The 18,953-nt window shown below is 44.3% G+C and overlaps 1 protein-coding gene across 3 annotated transcripts in view; it reads right to left on the minus strand.

Annotated features, from left to right (window-relative positions):
* The window catches only part of wdhd1 (WD repeat and HMG-box DNA binding protein 1), a 44,779-nt gene that overhangs the window by 11,947 nt on the left and 13,879 nt on the right, over positions 1–18,953 (minus strand). For 2 of the 3 annotated variants that reach the window (XM_055863880.1, XM_055863881.1), the window contains exons 9-17: positions 14,932–15,038; positions 11,883–12,042; positions 11,319–11,505; positions 6,850–7,034; positions 6,380–6,564; positions 5,749–5,990; positions 5,421–5,558; positions 3,223–3,379; positions 2,437–2,551 (exon numbers count right to left, since the gene is read on the minus strand). In XM_055863880.1, the coding sequence (XP_055719855.1) occupies positions 2,437–2,551; positions 3,223–3,379; positions 5,421–5,558; positions 5,749–5,990; positions 6,380–6,564; positions 6,850–7,034; positions 11,319–11,505; positions 11,883–12,042; positions 14,932–15,038 (1,476 nt within the window). The remainder of the gene's footprint in view (positions 1–2,436; positions 2,552–3,222; positions 3,380–5,420; positions 5,559–5,748; positions 5,991–6,379; positions 6,565–6,849; positions 7,035–11,318; positions 11,506–11,882; positions 12,043–14,931; positions 15,039–18,953) is intronic. The other variant, XM_055863882.1, reaches the window with a different exon arrangement.

Below are 18,953 nucleotides of genomic sequence, written 5' to 3' on the forward strand. Positions count from 1 at the left end.
TCTGTAGGGCCTATGTACAGGTACCTACCAAAATAAAGGAAACACTTGAGTAAATGAAGGTTCTGGCAGCTCTTATGGTGTGGGTTGCATTTCCCTTGGAGTGGTCTCTTCCAGGATGACAATGCCCCCATCCACAGGGTAAGGAATGGTTTGATGAGCACGGAAACAATGTAAACAATATGCCTTGGCCATCTCAGTAACCAGATCTCAACCCAATAGAACACTTATGGGAGATTCTGGAGTGGTTCTGAGACAGGTTCTGAGATTCTGAGACAGCGTTTTCCACCACCATCAACAACACACAAAATGATTGAATTCCTCAAGTAAGAATGGTGTCGCATCCCTCCAATAGAGTTCCAGACACTTGTAGAATCTATACCAAGGGAGCATTGAACTCGTTCTGGTGGCCCAACAAGACACTACATTGGCGTTTCCTTTATTTTGTCAGTTACCCATATGTGTATGTATACAGGGTCATATATCAAAAGAGATATTCAAGGACATTTCTGTTGAAAGACTATTTGCAGGTTCTAAATAGCTGCCATGGTAGCTCAAGCATTGACACTCAAGCAACCCAATAGATCAACTATAAAGCTCTAGGTAGGCAGTGTCTCTCCAAAGGCTGAGCTGACTGGAATAGCATAGCATGGACTGTATAGGTTGGCCTTAATGACCTCCATCTGGCCCTTAGCCTTACCGACCTCCATCTGGCCCTTAGCCTTACCGACCTCCATCTGGCCCTTAGCCTTACCGACCTCCATCTGGCCCTTAGCCTTACCGACCTCCATCTGGCCCTTAGCCTTACCGACCTCCATCTGGCCCTTAGCCTTACCGACCTCCATCTGGCCCTTAGCCTTACCGACCTCCATCTGGCCCTTAGCCTTACCGACCTCCATCTGGCCCTTAGCCTTACCGACCTCCATCTGGCCCTTAGCCTTACCGACCTCCATCTGGCCCTTAGCCTTACCGACCTCCATCTGGCCCTTAGCCTTACCGACCTCCATCTGGCCCTTAGCCTTACCGACCTCCATCTGGCCCTTAGCCTTACCGACCTCCATCTGGCCCTTAGCCTTACCGACCTCCATCTGGCCCTTAGCCTTACCGACCTCCATCTGGCCCTTAGCCTTACCGAACTCCATCTGGCCCTTAGCCTTACCGACCTCCATCTGGCCCTTAGCCTTACCGACCTCCATCTGGCCCTTAGCCTTACCGACCTCCATCTGGCCCTTGGCCCTTAGCCTTACCGACCTCCATCTGGCCCTTAGCCTTACCGACCTCCATCTGGCCCTTAGCCTTACCGACCTCCATCTGGCCCTTAGCCTTACCGACCTCCATCTGGCCCTTAGCCTTACCGACCTCCATCTGGCCCTTAGCCTTACCGACCTCCATCTGGCCCTTAGCCTTACCGACCTCCATCTGGCCCTTAGCCTTACCGACCTCCATCTGGCCCTTAGCCTTACCGACCTCCATCTGGCCCTTAGCCTTACCGACCTCCATCTGGCCCTTAGCCTTACCGACCTCCATCTGGCCCTTAGCCTTACCGACCTCCATCTGGCCCTTAGCCTTACCGACCTCCATCTGGCCCTTAGCCTTACCGACCTCCATCTGGCCCTTAGCCTTACCGACCTCCATCTGGCCCTTAGCCTTACCGACCTCCATCTGGCCCTTAGCCTTACCGACCTCCATCTGGCCCTTAGCCTTACCGACCTCCATCTGGCCCTTAGCCTTACCGACCTCCATCTGGCCCTTAGCCTTACCGACCTCCATCTGGCCCTTAGCCTTACCGACCTCCATCTGGCCCTTAGCCTTACCGACCTCCATCTGGCCCTTAGCCTTACCGACCTCCATCTGGCCCTTAGCCTTACCGACCTCCATCTGGCCCTTAGCCTTACCGACCTCCATCTGGCCCTTAGCCTTACCGACCTCCATCTGGCCCTTAGCCTTACCGACCTCCATCTGGCCCTTAGCCTTACCGACCTCCATCTGGCCCTTAGCCTTACCGACCTCCATCTGGCCCTTAGCCTTACCGACCTCCATCTGGCCCTTAGCCTTACCGACCTCCATCTGGCCCTTAGCCTTACCGACCTCCATCTGGCCCTTAGCCTTACCGACCTCCATCTGGCCCTTAGCCTTACCGACCTCCATCTGGCCCTTAGCCTTACCGACCTCCATCTGGCCCTTAGCCTTACCGACCTCCATCTGGCCCTTAGCCTTACCGACCTCCATCTGGCCCTTAGCCTTACCGACCTCCATCTGGCCCTTAGCCTTACCGACCTCCATCTGGCACTTAGCCTTACCGACCTCCATCTGGCACTTAGCCTTACCGACCTCCATCTGGCACTTAGCCTTACCGACCTCCATCTGGCACTTAGCCTTACCGACCTCCATCTGGCACTTAGCCTTACTGACCTCCATCTGGCACTTAGCCTTACTGACCTCCATCTGGCCCTTCTCTGTGGTGGTCTGACAGAAGGGCAGCTTGAAGGGAAGGACGGCCACAGCAGGCCTGGGCAACGTGGGGGGATACCGGGACCCTTTACATGGGATACACCTGGAGGAAAGAAGATGAAGAGATGGATTAATTATAGAATTTAGACCTCTTCATTTTCTATTACCGGGTCTTCGAGGGCCAGAGTCCTGCTGTTATTCATTATCTCTCCATCTCATAAGGGCAATCAGTGACATAAATCGATTAATTAGTTACCAGGTAGAAAAGAAAACAACATGTCCTAGGGTGGTCTACCAGTCTAAGCCGCTGCCCCTGGCACACGTACAGTACTAGTCAAAGGTTTGGACACACCTACTCATTCATGGGTTTTTCTTTATTTGTAATATTTTCTACATTGTAGAATAATAGTGAAGACATCAAAACTATGAAACACATATGGGATCACGTAGTAACCAAAAATGTGCTAAACAAATCAAAATATATATTATATTCTTCAAAGTAGCCCCCCTTTGCCTTGATGACAGCTTTGCACACTCTTGGCATTGTCTCAACCAGCTGCAAGAGGTAGTCACCTGGAATGCATTTCAATTAACAGGTTTGCCTTGTTAAAAGTTCATCTGTGGAATTTCTTTCCTTCTTAATGCGTTTGAGCCAATCAGTTGTGCTGTCACAAGGTAGGGGTGGTATACAGAAGATACCCCTATTTGGTAAAAGACCAAGTCCATATTATAGCAAGAACAGCTCAAATAAGCAAAGAGAAACAACTGGTTTACCTGAGCTGCTGGGGGTTCTCATGCACTCCCACCACCCAGTAGTGGTCTGACTTGCCCTTGCAGTTGTCCCTGGTGTTACACACAGGTGTCCACATGTTTCCCAAGGAGCGGTTTAGCAGGCGCACCACGCCCTCAGAGTCGATGTAGCATGGGGTTCCTGGAAAACAAGTGATGAATGAGTGATGTTTGGAGAATGAAGTTGGCTCTGTACAATGATCAGTTTGGCATTTTTCCCCACTGATGGTTAAGGTAAGGATCTGGGGAGAACAGGCTGTTCCTAGATCTGTGCCTAGGGCTGTTGCTGTGATCGTATTACCACCACACCGGCAGTCATGTTTCATGGACATGCTTTGTCTTTGGTAATACCCAACTTTCAAACCACTCAGGGCTCTATTGTCCCTCTAACATCAATGCAAATGCAATCGAAAATCACAAACACTTATCATCAAAACAGTATCATGCTTTTAAAACGCGCCACACTGACGATCAATTTGAAGAAATGAGTTCAACAGCAGGTTGTAGATGTTTCAAAGCCTAACACTGAAATGGACAGCTTTCTAAATTGATGATTAATTCAAAAACACCCATATGCATATTACAGCTTACAGTATGCATACACATAGGCTTATGAGCCCAAGTCCCCAAAAATTATCTGAATTAAAATGATGATTGAGTTGTTATACAGTACATAGAGTACAGCATATTATGAATGGTAGAAAAACAAAACTGATTTATGATGTCGTCGATAGATAATTGGTCTAGCCTTTGATTGTCGACTGTATTAATGTGCATACTGGATGGACTGGTTACCTTATGCTACGCTCCAAAATGTCTATCCATGAGTCTGGGAGAGAACGTTTAGCCCTAGGCCATGCTGTTGGTTCAGGGTTGGAGAGCCCGTGGCATACAGAGTTTGGGCAAAACGTCAACTGTCGCACAGCGAGAGCACGCTCCTCAAAACAGTGGTTGATGCGTAGAGTGAAATAAGCGTCCTTATATTTCTAAGCTGCTCATATTCATCTGATGATCCTCTGTCAAACCGAAGTAGCCAACCCATCATTGAAAAACGGACGCAAAAATACAAAATATGCATATGTGAATAGCTGCATGCATGAACCAGACATATCAATTCTGGCTTTATTCATAGCCTACATTAGACCAATCATCACAACGTCAGCCACCTACCATATTTTGCCTACTCAACGTAAAGTCCCTAATAGAAAACGTACTTGCATGACTTCTATAAACTGCATTGCTGACCATCATATAGGCTATACGCGACCTCTCAATGCAGTTACTGTAGGCAATCTCCAAGTCACATTCACCAATCTCCAAACTATCTTTGTGAAACTGGCAGAGGCTCAAAATGTCAACAGCAGCTACTCGCTGTTAACAAAATGGCTGGTACATTGTGTCCACAGACACGCTTGGAGGAAATAGAGACATTTGAAACACCATGGGACAATAATAAAAAGGAGGGCACAGGCTTGACTCGCCAGAGTCCACGGGGACTTGATCAACCGCGGTGCTATCCATGGTGCTATATCTCCGGCTACTAGGCCTATTTGCTTGTCGGTTTGTTTAGCGGAGAATCGGATATGTTCCCCGTGACAAGTAAAAACAGCCACAACCTTCCGAAATCCCCCTGATAGCCAGGTGCAAGGGGAGAGAAAAGGGCCAACAAGCTGGCTGACTTCTTTCAGCCAAAGGAAAGCGAAAACAAATGCAATTTTCACTAGGCTGTAGGCTAATAACCTCGTAATATTTTAAGTCTACATTTAAACTAGGCTACATCAACAAAATGTGTGTCGACTTTGACAGAACTTAGTGTTGATTAAATTGTGACAAATACAACAAGAAACCATAAAGCAGATTCCTGTCCGTATTTCTCCATTTACAGTGGTATAATTATGTCCGATTTTCTTTGCTGGTATTATTTGCTTTTAAAAGGATTTCTGATTTGAGCAGGAATACCGGGATATTACCCCGATTGTTGCAATTTTCTCGGGAAGGAAAATGTGTAGACTTCTAGGAAAATATTACGCCCTAATCCTAAGCCAAACTGATCTTAGGTCAATGTACAGAGTCAACTTCAATCTACAATCTTTTGCACATTTTTCAAAGACTCTCCCGTTTGGTGTCTACTGAACACGCCCCAACAGCAGCCAGCATTTGAGAGGAGGCGTGGCCTGACTCACCCTCGGCTGTGAAGCCTAACCATGATAGGTGAGATTTGCGGGAGAGGGGGAGGGGCTCCCCGTGGATGACCTGCCGTCTCTTGTGTCCAAACTGCAGCAGCTGGACCCCTAGGGCCTGTTCTCCGTCAAACCCTGTGCCTGAGGACAGAAAAACACAATAGCGGTTAGATACGCCTTATCAGAAGTAGAGCTACATTGCCCATCATTACCCGTCATTATGCTTCTAAGAGGATTGGGACTCTGTTTTGCATCTGATGCTTGTTTTCTCTGTGCATTTGTATGTGAGGGTCCGTCTGTGTGTGACAGCAAACATGCACACGTGTCCTACCTCGGTGGTAGACGACGAGCAGTTGCTCCCCGTGCCCAGCCATGCAGACCACGGGTCCGGGCAGGCTGAACAGCTCCCTCTGCACCCCTCCGATGGAGAAGAGGCGCAACATGAGGGCACTGGTGGCAGCCGCCGCCCAGCCCTGGCCCAGGCATAGGGCCCGCACGTCCTCCCCCTTGGGCAGATCCACCATCCACTCCTTGTTGGTATCCCACGATGAGAAGTGAAGGCACTGGAGCTTACTGTGGAGGGGAAGAAGGGAGGGGAGAGAGATACAGTGAAGCGGTTTGAAAAAAATGGGTAATCAATTTCAGTGTCTTCGCTAGATTGTGGTGCCAATAGGAAGGGGTCTTTCACGAGAGACTTGGGAACATCGAAATTGATTTCCCTTATTAATCCACCAGTTTGGCTAATAAAACTCAGGCAAGGCTCATGTGTGAAAATGTCCCCAGAAACATGAATAGCTAATATCTAAATATCCCAGTAAAGACCATTAAAAACTTCACGCAAACATACCGTCGTATACAGTCCGTTCTAAAACGTGAGCCACACAAAAGTACGTAGAAATACGTGTGGAAAAGGATGCCCTGTCTGTTTGAAGTGTGTAGCGACCTTTAGATATGTGGTCTACCTGGCGAGCTCGTCGGTGCCGGGGCAGGCGAGCAGCACGGCCTCCTGGGAGAGGTCTGCCACGGTGTGGCCCAGGGTATTGGTGAGGTGCATGGCATGGTGCACGGCTGTGTCGTGGAACTCCACGTCAATGGCGTTGTCCTGGTCGTCATTGTAGCCGCGCACGATTCCCACCGAGTTCCACATCTGACAGAAGGAGTACAGAATACATTATCTCTGGGTTAGACGGCTTTGTGGATAACTCACATAGACTACTTTTGAGGTCTGAAACCATCCGACAAACAAGTGGATTTTTGGATTGCAATGTCCCTTTAATAGAGCATGTAAATACATCTCTAGACAATTCATGAAACTTATTATTTCCTAAATTTATACAAAACCATCAACTTTAAAAATAAGACAACCTGAAACATCATTAATATAAACCTTTCAGGCAAGACTAAAGCCTGAGTTGTGTGGGCTGGCTCTCACCATGAAGCGGTGCATGAGGTGTGCTGGGGTGGATCCTGGCTGGAAAGCCTTCTGTGGCGGGGTGGGCATTGGCCCGTCATAGACGGGCCGGAGGGGAGCAGCCACAGCAACGGGGGGCACTATGGCGCTGCCCGCGTCGTCGTCATCAACAAACTTATCCAGCCCCAGTTTGAGCGAGCCTGTGTCTGTGGTAAATGGGAACCATGCAATACAGCTCAGTGACTTTGTTTAAGCAATCCCAGTCTTGAATTAGGATGACAAGGAAAGATAAAATGTATGTGCTTGTTAACAAGATTCAAGAGTACTTTGGTAAAATTAATGGGATGTATTGTTTCTCAGTGACTTTCCCACAATTAAAGCTGGAATCCTCAAGTGTGACACTGCCACGTCCGTTCGGGATATTACGTCAAAAAAATAAGTTAATGCAAACAACAAACACATTTTCCTTCCGCCTAAGACATCATTGCACTGCAATAGAACAACAGAATACGTAGTGCAATATTTTTACCCTGCTGCTCAACTCAGTTTCGTCAACAAAACAATAACAAAAGTGGCGGGGGTGAACAGTGGTACCATTTCCACTATCTTTAAATTCTATGGCAAAGCCCTCATGGGATTGTTTCAATGTCACATGCACAAGTACAGTAAATATGCCTTTCTTGCCAACTCAAAACCCAACAATGCAATAACAATGTATTACTTGAAAAAAAACATAAGAAATATGAAATACGTAAAGTAAGTAACTGCAATATATACAGGAAATATTTAAATTCAGCTCCAATACCATATTTACATGTGCGGCAATACTGGAGTGATGAGGTAGATATGTATAGGATTAAGGGGACTAGGCAACAGGATATAAAATAATAAAGTAGCAGCAGCTTGCATGCGAGTGGCGGTGCAAAAGTGTAGTCAGTATAAATGTGCAAATTATGTGTGAGTGAGCAAATGATGGAGTGAGTGTTGGATTAACAGTGTGTGTGAGTGTGAATAGAGACAAGAGAAAAGAGTGCAAATATTGAAATAAAAGGTCAATGAAGATATGAAGTAAACTCTGTACATGTAGCTATTTTGTTAACTATTTATCAGTCGTATTGCCAGCAGCATACCACCCTGCATACCACTGCTGGCTTGCTTCTGAAGCTAAGCAGGGTTGGTCCTGGTCAGTCCCTGGATGGGAGACCAGATGCTGCTGGAAGTGGTGTTGGAGGGCCAGTAGGAGGCACTCTTTCCTCTGGTCTAAAAATAATATCCCAATGCCCCAGGGCAGTGATTGGGGACACTGCCCTGTGTAGGGTGCCGTCTTTCGGATGGGACGTTAAACGGATGTCCTGACTCTCTGAGGTCATTAAAGATCCCATGGCACTTATCGTAAGAGTAGGGGTGTTAACCCCGGTGTCCTGGCTAAATTCCCAATCTGGCCCTCAAACCATCATGGTCACCTAATAATCCCCAGTTTACAATTGGCTCATTCATCCCCCTCCTCTCCCCTGTAACTATTCCCCAGGTCGTTGCTGCAAATGAGAACGTGTTCTCAGTCAACTTACCTGGTAAAATAACGGTAAAATAAAAATAAAAAAATAAAATTGCTTGGGGATAGAAGCTGTTCAACAGCTTCAATAGAGGGTTCTTACAAATCTATTGTATCTGTGTGAACTGAGTGGGCCTCGGAGATTTAACACTGACAGGAGATTTACGATGTCTTTGGGTGATACCACATTCCAGAGCATGAGTTAATGTTTATGTTCTATATGGTACCAGGGAGAGATGGCTCAGTGCCAGACTCTGGTTTCTACACAATGAGAACAATTTTTAAGACAGATACTGTCTGAATTATAAGCATCTTTCATACAAATCTTAACCTTGTGACCCATTCCATACATCTGTTGTTCGTCATGTAGACTGAAGGAAGTGTATCTTTGCTATAAAATACCTTTGTACCTTTGTCTCGGGGTTCTTAACGAATCATCGGAGGGTGATTCGTCGACCTGCCATCACTCAATCGATTCACTTTGTGTGTGTTGTATTGACCTGCTCCCTTATTAATAAGTGAATAAATATTTAGTTGAAATATGACTCTGACTTCTGTGATATGTTTGTCTCTCCTCATTTGATAGTAAAGAAATTAACCACCACAAAGAGGCACTGTGTCTCACTTTTTAAAAATTTTTCTGTAAGGCTTTTGATACAGTTGATCATGCTATACTGAGACAGAGATTGTCAAGCGTAGGTCTTTCGGAGCATGCAGTTGCATGGTTTGCTAACTATCTGTTTGATAGTGCACTCAATTTGATGGGCTTATTTCTGTTAAATTGTCTGTCTGTAATGCTGTGCCCCAGGGCTTTGTACTTGGTCCCCTCTTATTCACTATTTATATAAATAATTTAGACAAATTGGCAAAATGCACAACCTTAATTTTATGCTGATGATACTGTTATTTATTGTTGTGCCTCGTCTCTCACAAAAGCTTTTCAGAACTTGCTAAATGCTTTTTGTACTGTTCAACATACCTTGTGTCAATTGAAGCTTATCCTCAATGCTGAAAAAACTAAATGGTGTTTTCTAAAGCAAGAAAAAGACCTAAACCTTTCACCTATTACTACATGTCAGGGCAATGAGATTGAGGCTGTAACGTCATAAATATCTTTGAATTTTAATTGATGACGGCCTCTTAAATTGTATATTCAATAAATTACAAAAAAAATTAGGGTGAATTAGGGATTTTATTTTAGGAATAAGGCCTGTTTTTCCTTTTGAAGCCAGGAGGCTAGTCTCAGCTACATTTATACCTATACTAGACTATGGTGATATTTTCGCTCAGTGTTTGAGATAAATTGACACCCTTTACCATGGCGCATTGAGATTTATTTTAAACTGCAAAACCCTTACGCTCCACTGCACTTTATATACCAGGGTTGGTTGGCCTACTCTAGTCACTCGTAGGCTCAGTCACTGGTATACATTTATTTACAAAGCCATTTTGTGTTTACTACCATTTTTATTTGGGCATTTTTATTTTTCAGAAATGTGGTGGGTACTCTGTTTGCAGGAACTTATCCTGCTTATTGTTCCAAATGTCCAAAATGAATTTGGTAAAAGGGCTTTTATGTACTCTGCACCATCGGCTTGAAACGCCTTACAAAATAGTTTTAAACTTGAAGAACTAAAATCATTGATGAAGTTTTTTGAGGCTGATTCCTTGACCTGTCAATGTTTTTAAATTAGCTGTTTTATGTTGTTATACTTCTGCGATTTCTATGTTTTTTTACTAGATTATTTGTAGTTTTTCATGCCCGTCTAATTGTGTAATGACTTGGTGCTGCCTATCTTGGTCAGGACGCTCAATGAGCTCTTCCGGGTTAAATAAAAGGTTAAATAAATAAATACAAATAAATCGTTGGGCAGAGCACGGTTGGGTCTTCCTTTGTAATCTGTAATGAACTGTAGCCCCTGGCCACATGCGGTGGGTGTCGGAGCCTGTGCAATATGATTCCACCGTAGTCCTATATTGTCCTTTTGCTCATTTGATGACTCTGTGGAGGTCATAGCAGGCCTTCTTGTACTTATTCCTGTCTTCGATCATAGCATCAGGGTGCTGTATGCGGTAGTCCTGCTCTTTAGTTTAGCGCCAACCTCAGTGTTAATCCAGGGCTTTTGAATGGGAAAGGCGCAAACCCACACCGTGGGTACAACTTTGCCGATGCATTTTTTCAAATGTAGCCGGTGATGGAGGTGAAACATAGCAAAGCAGTCCTGTAGGATACTCTCTGATTCTGGTGACCATTTCTCAACGGAGCGAATCGCGTGTACTTTCTGTTTCAGCTTCTGCTTGTAAACAGGAAGTTAGAGTACGGAGTCATGATCTGATTTTCCAAATGGCGAACGAGGGAGGGCCTTGTATGCTTGCTTGTGGGTAGACTAGTAGTGGTCTAGGACTATCATCCCTAGTGGCATTGGAGATGTGTTGTTGGAAGTTGGGCATCACGACAGCAACCAGAAAGGTAGCCTCCGGGTGTAGGGTTTGCTGCTTATTTATAGCCTTGTACAGTTCGTTAAGCGCCAGCTTGTTATTTTTATTGTCCTAAGGTGGAATGTATACAGCAGTCACAATAACAGCTGAAAACTCCCTTGGGGAGTAGAAGGGCCGGCAATCGCCTGTCTTCTTGACAGGCGAAGAGTGGGACGACACTTCCACCGCACTGGAATTAGCACACCAGTTGGGAGTTCATGAAGAGGCAAACCCCTTGAAAGACAGAGTTAGAAAGTCTACGGAAAGGGCCACATATCTGAAGAGAATTGTCTGTCTTTTTAATTAATTAAATACTGTAGCCATGCATGGTTTACTGCAGTGTTTGGTTTTATCTAAATGAAACCCAGAGGTATTTATCAGCTCAAATAATTGCTGTTATAGAAGACGAGCCAGCTATGATACTTTGATCAGCTATGTACAACGCACATCGCTTTCTCACCCAGTGAGTTCTCGTCGTCGAGGAAGGCACTCCTGTTCCGTGCTCGCCCCGTGGCAGGCATGAGGTCGTCGTCATCGTCCTCGTCCCCGGGGTTCTTGGCGGGTGAAAGGGCGCCCTCGCCGATACCCTCGTCCATGGGTCTGTCGTCGTCGTCGTCGAAAAGATCGTCGTAGCTGGCTGGAGCCTGCTAAAGTAGAATAAAGCTCACTCCCAAAGACAGCATGTTATCGGGAAAGACAACCTGTTCTCAATGACTTACTGACCTGGTTCAATCACGGTTTATAAATAACATAGAACTGTGGAATGGACATCAAGATCTCTATTGAAATAGAGGTGAACGAAGCAAAGAAACATGGCAAATACTAATAGCATCAACGTTGACCCTAGCTCGGTAGACTAAGCAGATCGAGCACAACATGAACTGGTCCAAGAAGACCATGCTTGGGGTCAATTCTGCAAACAGACAGTATTAAAGTGTACCGATCCCAATATTGGTTAGAAGTGAGTTAGCAGTGGCACATTTGGGTGGGATAGAGAAGCCTCCATGTAAGACCAGAGACTCACCTTGGTACTCTTTGCAGCCGTAGTGGAGGAAGAAGAGGATGAAGAAGAGGAGAGCCCATCCAGCACGCCAAGACAGCCCTCTGTGTCGGTGTAGGCTATTTGACCGCCCGAGGGATGCCAAGCCAGTCCACACACGGTGTAGCCCTTCTCATGCGTCTGCCTACCGAATGGACAAAAAAATCCATGTCAGTGGATTCCACTTTCAATTACTTGAGCATCTGATTTAGTTCTACCTGGAGTCTCAGATGTGTGGTGTGGGGGGAGCCCCCCGGTGATTGGTACTAGGGATGTTAACCATTAAATAGGAAAATACATTTGACCGATAATGCTTATCGGTCAATACATCATTTGCATAATTCAATTGGCGCTTGTGTATTTTTGTTAGTTGTCATGTATCTTATTTATCACACGCGCACAGCATACAGAGAACCTAGTTTGAGGAGCGGAATAGCCCATCACCGGTCAGACAGCACAAGAGCACCTCTTCAAAAACCTGGTACTGGAGTGAAACGTGCTTTTACAAGGCCAGTCATTGCCCGTTGTGCAACAACAGCTGCTTTATTACAGGAGAATGTTCAATAATTGGCTATAGCCTTTTGACTGTAAGACGGTAGAAACAAGAGCAAGCCTATTAAAGTGGAACAGAGTTTTAGCAACATGAAATCTTATTAAAATATGTACATATTTACCCCCAGGAAGAATTACATTATCTGACAAGTGAGCACTTAGCTATATGGTCATCACTCACCCACTCCTCCAATGACAAGACTTCCGTGTTTTTTAGCTTGCTAAATAAATAACTAGCTACATAAATAGAAATGCTAGCCCATGTGTGTCAAACTCAAATCAGCGCACGGGCCATATAGAAAAAGCACAATGAATTTGTAAGCCAGACATAGCCTAGAAAAAAACATGCAACTGCAGCCCAAACTAGAAGTTAAAATATTAAAACAAAAAAGAGATCATATTTGCAGATCTGTACAATATTCTGCTACCATAATCAAAAACTAATTTTATAACTCCAAATAACAAAAATGTAGCTATAGGTTGTTGTAACATTTAAACATTTGTTGCATTGCTTGGATCACCGACTGCTGAGGGGAGAACGGCTCATTAGGACAGAATGGAGTTAATGGAATGGTATCAAACACATGAAAACCATGTTTTCGATACCATTCCATTCCAGCTTTATTATGAGCAATTCTCCCCCCAGCAGCCTCCACTGCTCAAAATGTATTGTAGTTGAGCAGCCAGCCTAGGCTACTGCAAACGTTGCTGTAATAGGCCTACATGTTTCTTCTTTGCATGGTGTTTGGGTGCAGGTTTTGTTTTTTGGTTGTTCATTGTCACACTTTAAAAAACCAAAGCAGGACTGCAACATTTTAGTAGCATAGTCTGACTGTGGCATTTGTCTGTACACTTTCCCTCTGCTGCACGCTGTAAACGGCACACACGAAAGCAGCGCAATTGTAGTTGAATTCAAAGATGGGAGCGCATCAGACTAACTTCATGAAGTAGATGACTCAACTGTTGACTCATTTATACCACCTACTGGGGAGCCAGGCCCAGCCAATCAGAACAAGTTTTTCCACACAAAAAAGCTTTATTAGACAGAAATTCTCCTCAGTTTCATCAGCTGTCCGGGTAGCTGGTCTCAGACGATCCCGCAGGTGAAGAAGCCGGATGTGGAGGTCCTGGGCTGGCGTGATTATATGTGGTCTGCGTTTGTGAGGCTGGTTGGATGTACTGCCAAATTCTCTAAAATGACGTTGGTAGAGAAATGAACATTCAAATCTCTGGCAACAGCTCTGATGTACATTCCTGCAGTCAGCATGTCAATTGCACACTCCCTCAAAACATGAGACATCTGTGGCATTGTGTTGTGTGACAAAACTGCACATTTTAGAGTGGCCTTCTATTGTCCCCAGCACAAGGTGCACCTGTGTAAAGATCATGCTGTTTAATCAGCTTCTCGATATTAAGGGCCTTGGTCAGGAATGTGACCAAGAACCTGATGGTCACACTGACAGAGCTCCAGAGTTCCTCTGTGGAGAAGGGAAAACCTTCCAGAAGGACAACCATCTTTGCAGCACTCCACCAATCAGGCCTTTATGGTACAGTGGCCAGATGGAAGCCACTCCTCAGTAAAGGCACAACAGCCCGCTTGGAGTTTGCCAAAAGGCACCTAAAGACTCTCAGACCACGATAAAACAAGATTATCTGGTCTGATGAAACCAAGATGAAACTATTTGGCCTGAATGCCAAGTTTCACGTCTGGAGGAAACCTGCCACCATCCCTACAGTGAAGCATGGTAGTGGCAGCATCATGCTGTGAGTATGTTTTTCAGCAGCAGGGACTGGGAGACTAGTCAGGATCGAGGGAAAGACAAATGGAGCAAAGTAGAGAGAGATCTTTGATGAAAACCTGCTCCAGACTGGGGCAAAGGTTCACCTTCCAACAGGACAACGGCTTTGTCATTATGGGGTATTGTGTGTAGATTGATGAGGGGGGGAAACTTTTTATCCACTTTAGAATAAGGCTGTAACGTAGCTAAACGTGGAAAAAGTCAAGGGGTCTGAACACTTTCTGAATGCACTGTAAACAAATGTGTACACAAATATGGAAAATTTCAGGGACATGGGACCAACACGTTTCTATTTTTGTTCAGTATAAGTAACTGTCAGTTCCGCTTCAAACTCTTAATGAAAAGTGTACTTTCCTTGTATGCATGCATGCACGTAATATTACTGTTTGGAAAAAGTTAACCGTTTGTTGACCGGTTAGTTGGCACCAAAATGAACCCAAATTTGCATTTCTAATTGGGAATATTGCATTGTTTCCATTGTGCCAGGCAAGATCAGTCAAACCCAATCAAGTATTTGAAAAACACTATTGAACTTATATTGAACCCAGCTCTGCACAGTTCCACTCAAATGCTTCAACCAAAGCAAGGAGAACCACAGTCAGTCGAGTTGAAATATTAAATTAAATCAATTGAGCGAATCGAATATTGCTTTCTAGGAGTTTCAGTGTGATTCTGTCTCATACCTTTCCACACACAACTTGCTCTCCACGTCCCAGACCGTCAGCAAACCCCCGATGCTCCCTGTAGCCAAGAACTTCCCACAGGGCGACCATGCCACGACATTTATTGCCTGGTGGAAGGAGCAGGGAATGGAGAAAGATGGAGAAAGGAGGTGGAGGTGAGAAAATGACTCATTAAAGATGGAAAACCACCCTTTTAAAAATGGGAGCAACAGACCATTTTCCATATCGTTACCAATGTATACCAAGTGAAGTGTGGGTGAGGTGGTTTATAGGGCGTGCAATGGTTTTCTAATGAAATAACACATCAGTTTCCAATAACTGCTGTGAAATAAAGTTAGTTCAATTAGTGCTACGGATGAACAAACCTTTCATATGTTTCATGCCAAACTTGCATTAAGTTAAAAATCAATGGTTCAGGTTATGGTGTTCCTGTAGTTTTATGGAGTGTAGGGCTAACCCTAATTAGTCGACTGGTCGATTGTTTGGTGTTAGGCTGTTGGTCGACCGAGATTGTTGTTTCAGTCGAGCAGTAACAGACACATACACAAAAGTTTGGACGCGCCTACTCATTCAAGGGTTTTTCTTTATTTTTTACTATTTTCTACATTGTCGAACAATAGTGAAGATATCCAAACTTTGAAATAACACATATGGAATCATGAAGTAACCACAAAACGTGTTAAGTTGAGGACAGATGGAGCTGTTTTCACTTTGGGGGAAAATCGTGCCCAATTTAAACGGCCTCGTACTCAATTCTTGGTCGTACAATATGCATATTATTATTACTATTGGATAGAAAACACTCTAGTTTCTAAAACCATTTGAATTATATCTGTGAGTAAAACAGAACTCCTTTTGCAGCAAACTTCCTGACAGGAAGTGGAAAATCTGAAATTGATGCACTGTTCTAGGGCCTGCCTATTAATGTCCTTGATATTTATTAGTATAGATGCACTTCATACGTCTTCCACTAGATGTCGACAGGCAGTGAGAGAAGAAATGGAGTGTATAACTTGATCTGGGGTCGAATAATAGCTCTCGGCATGACGTGTCACCAGTTTCCTGTTTTCTGGAGAGCGCGTGAAGGGACCTGGATTTGCCTTCTGATAAGCTGTCGTTATGGACGACTAATATCTCCGGCTTTGATTTTATTTGATACATGTGACAATATCATCGTAAAGTATGTTTTTTCAATATAGTTTTATTAGATTATTGAAATTTATTCGGGACGTTAGGCGTGTTGCGTTGTGTGCCTTTGTTCAGGAAGGAGAGCTTAGCGCCACTTTGCTAGCTTTCCGTGCTAATTGACTGGAGAAGAGGACATTCTAAATCCAAACAACGATTGTCCCGACAAAGGACCCCTTGTACAACATTCTGATGAAAGATCATCAAAAGTAGGACCCATTTTATGATGCTATTTCATATATCTGTCGAACATGTTGTACTAGTCGTTTGCGCCCAGATTTTGGGTACTCTCTCGCTATACCTAAGCTGGATGTCGTAATGAAGTTATTTTTAGAATTCTAACACGGCGATTGCATTAGGAACTAGTGTATCTATCATTTCCTATACAACATGTATTTTCTAGTAACGTTTATGAATAGTTATTTGGTCAGAATAGTTGGAGTGTCATAAAAATATCCGCACATTCTGGGAAAAAGATGCTACGTTAGCTCAATGTATAACCACTAATTTCAGCTATAAATATGCACATTTTCGAACAAAACATAAGTGTATGTATAACCTGATGTTATAGGACTGTCATCTGATGAAGGTTTATGAAGGTTAGTGAAAATGAATATATTTTGCTGGTTTATTCCCTATCGCTAACGTGCCTATTGCTATCGCTAACGTGCCTTGATGAATGAATGCAGTAGTGTGGTAGGCTATTGTAGTAAGCTAATATAATGCTATATTGTGTTTTCGCTGTAAAACACTTTTAAAAAAATCGGAAATATTGGCTGGATTCACAAGATGTTTGTCTTTAATTTGCTGTACATCGATTTTTCAGAAATGAGTATTTAGGTATTTGACTTGGTGTCTGTAATTACTCTGGCTGCTTCGGTTCTATTTCTGACGGTAGCTGTGATGGTAGCTGCAATGTAAAACTGATTTATACCTCAAATACGCACATTTTTCGAACAAAACATAGATTTATTGTGTAACATGTTATAAGACTGTCATCTGATGAAGTTGTTTCTTGGTTAGTTTGGTTGGTTCTTGGTTAGTTAGGTTGGCTTTGTGCATGCTACCTGTGCTGTGAAAAATGTCTGTCCTTTTTTGTATTTGGTGGTGAGCTAACATAAATATATGTGGTGTTTTCGCTGTAAAATATTTTTTAAAATCAGACATGTTGACTGGATTCACAAGATGTGTATCTTTCATTTGCTGTATTGGACTCGTTAATGTGTGAAAGTTAAATATTTCAAAAAATATCTTTTGAATTTCGCGCTCTGCCTTTTCAGTGGAATGTGGGAGGAGTTCCGCTAGCGGAACGCCGGAGCCAGACAGGTTATTTGTGGCCTGCTGGAGGTCATTTTGCAGGGCTCTGGCAGTGCACCTCCTTGCACAAAGGCGGAGGTAGCGGTCCTGCTGCTGGGTTGTTGCCCTCCTACGGCCTCCTCCACGTCTCCTGATGTACTGGCCTGTCTCCTGGTAGCGCCTCCATGCTCTGGACACTACGCTGACAGACACAGCAAACCTTTTTGCCACAGCTCGCATTGATGTGCCATCCTGGATGAACTGCACTACCTGAGCCACTTGTGTGGGTTGTAGACTCCGTCTCATGCTAACACTAGAGTGAAAGCACCGCCAGCATTCAAAAGTGACCAAAACATCAGCCAGGAAGCATAGGAACTGAGAAGTGGTCTGTGGTCACCACCTGCAGAACCATTCCTTTTTTGGGGGTGTCTTACTAATTGCCTATAATTTCCACCTTTTGTCTATTCCATTTGCACAACAGCATGTGAAATGTATTGTCAATCAGTGTTGCTTCCTAAGTGGACAGTTTGATTTCACAGAAGTGTGATTGACTTGGAGTTACATTGTGTTGTTTAAGTGTTCCCTTTATTTTTTTGAGCAGTGTATTTCATATTTGAGATTCTTCAAAGTAGCTACCCTTTGCTTTGCACACTCTTGGCATTCTCTCAACCAACAGGTGTGCCTTGTTAAAAGTTCATTTGTGGAATTAATTTCCTCATTCATAGGTTTGAGCCAATCAGTTGTGTTGTGACATGGTAGGGGTGGTATACAGAAGATAGCCCTATTTGGTAAAAGACCAAGTCCATATTATGGCAAGAACAGCTCAAATAAGCAAAGAGAAACGTAAGTAAATCATTACTTCAAGACATGAGGACCGCCACAGAAAAGGAAGACCCAGAGTTACCTCTGCTGAAGAGGATAAGTTCATTAGAGCTACCGGCCTCAGACACTGCAACTGAATGGGAACTTGCCTGTCCACCCATTTGATCGATGTCAAATACATTTGATTGACAACTACGAGATATGCTAACTGTGGATAACAGTTGTTCAAGTTCAGCATAGCTAGCAGCCCAAATAAATGCTTAACAGAGTTCAAGTAACAGACACATCTCAACAGCAACTGTTCAGAGGAGACTGTGTGAAACATGAGCAATGGACATTAGACCGGTGGAAATTGTTTTTTTGGTCTAATGGGTCCAAATGGAAGATTATTGGTTCCAACCGCCGTGTCTTCGTGAGACGCAGAGAAGGTGAACGGGTGATCTCCGAATGTGTATTTCCCCAACGTGAAGCATGGAGGTGCGATGGTGCTTTGCTGGTGACACTGTCAGTGATTCTACAACGATATGCCATCCCATCTGGTTTGCGCTTAGTGGGAGAATCATTTGTTTTTCAACAGGACAATGACGCAAAACACAGGCTGTGTAAGGGCTATTTGACCAAGAAGGAGAGATGAGTGCTGCATCAGATGACCTGGCCTCCACAATCACCCGACCTCAACCCAATTGAGATGGTTTGGAAAAGCAGCCAACAAGTGCTCA

The sequence above is a fragment of the Salvelinus fontinalis genome, chromosome 15, assembly GCF_029448725.1.
Source record: "Salvelinus fontinalis isolate EN_2023a chromosome 15, ASM2944872v1, whole genome shotgun sequence".
Classification (NCBI taxonomy): Eukaryota; Metazoa; Chordata; class Actinopteri; order Salmoniformes; family Salmonidae; genus Salvelinus; species Salvelinus fontinalis.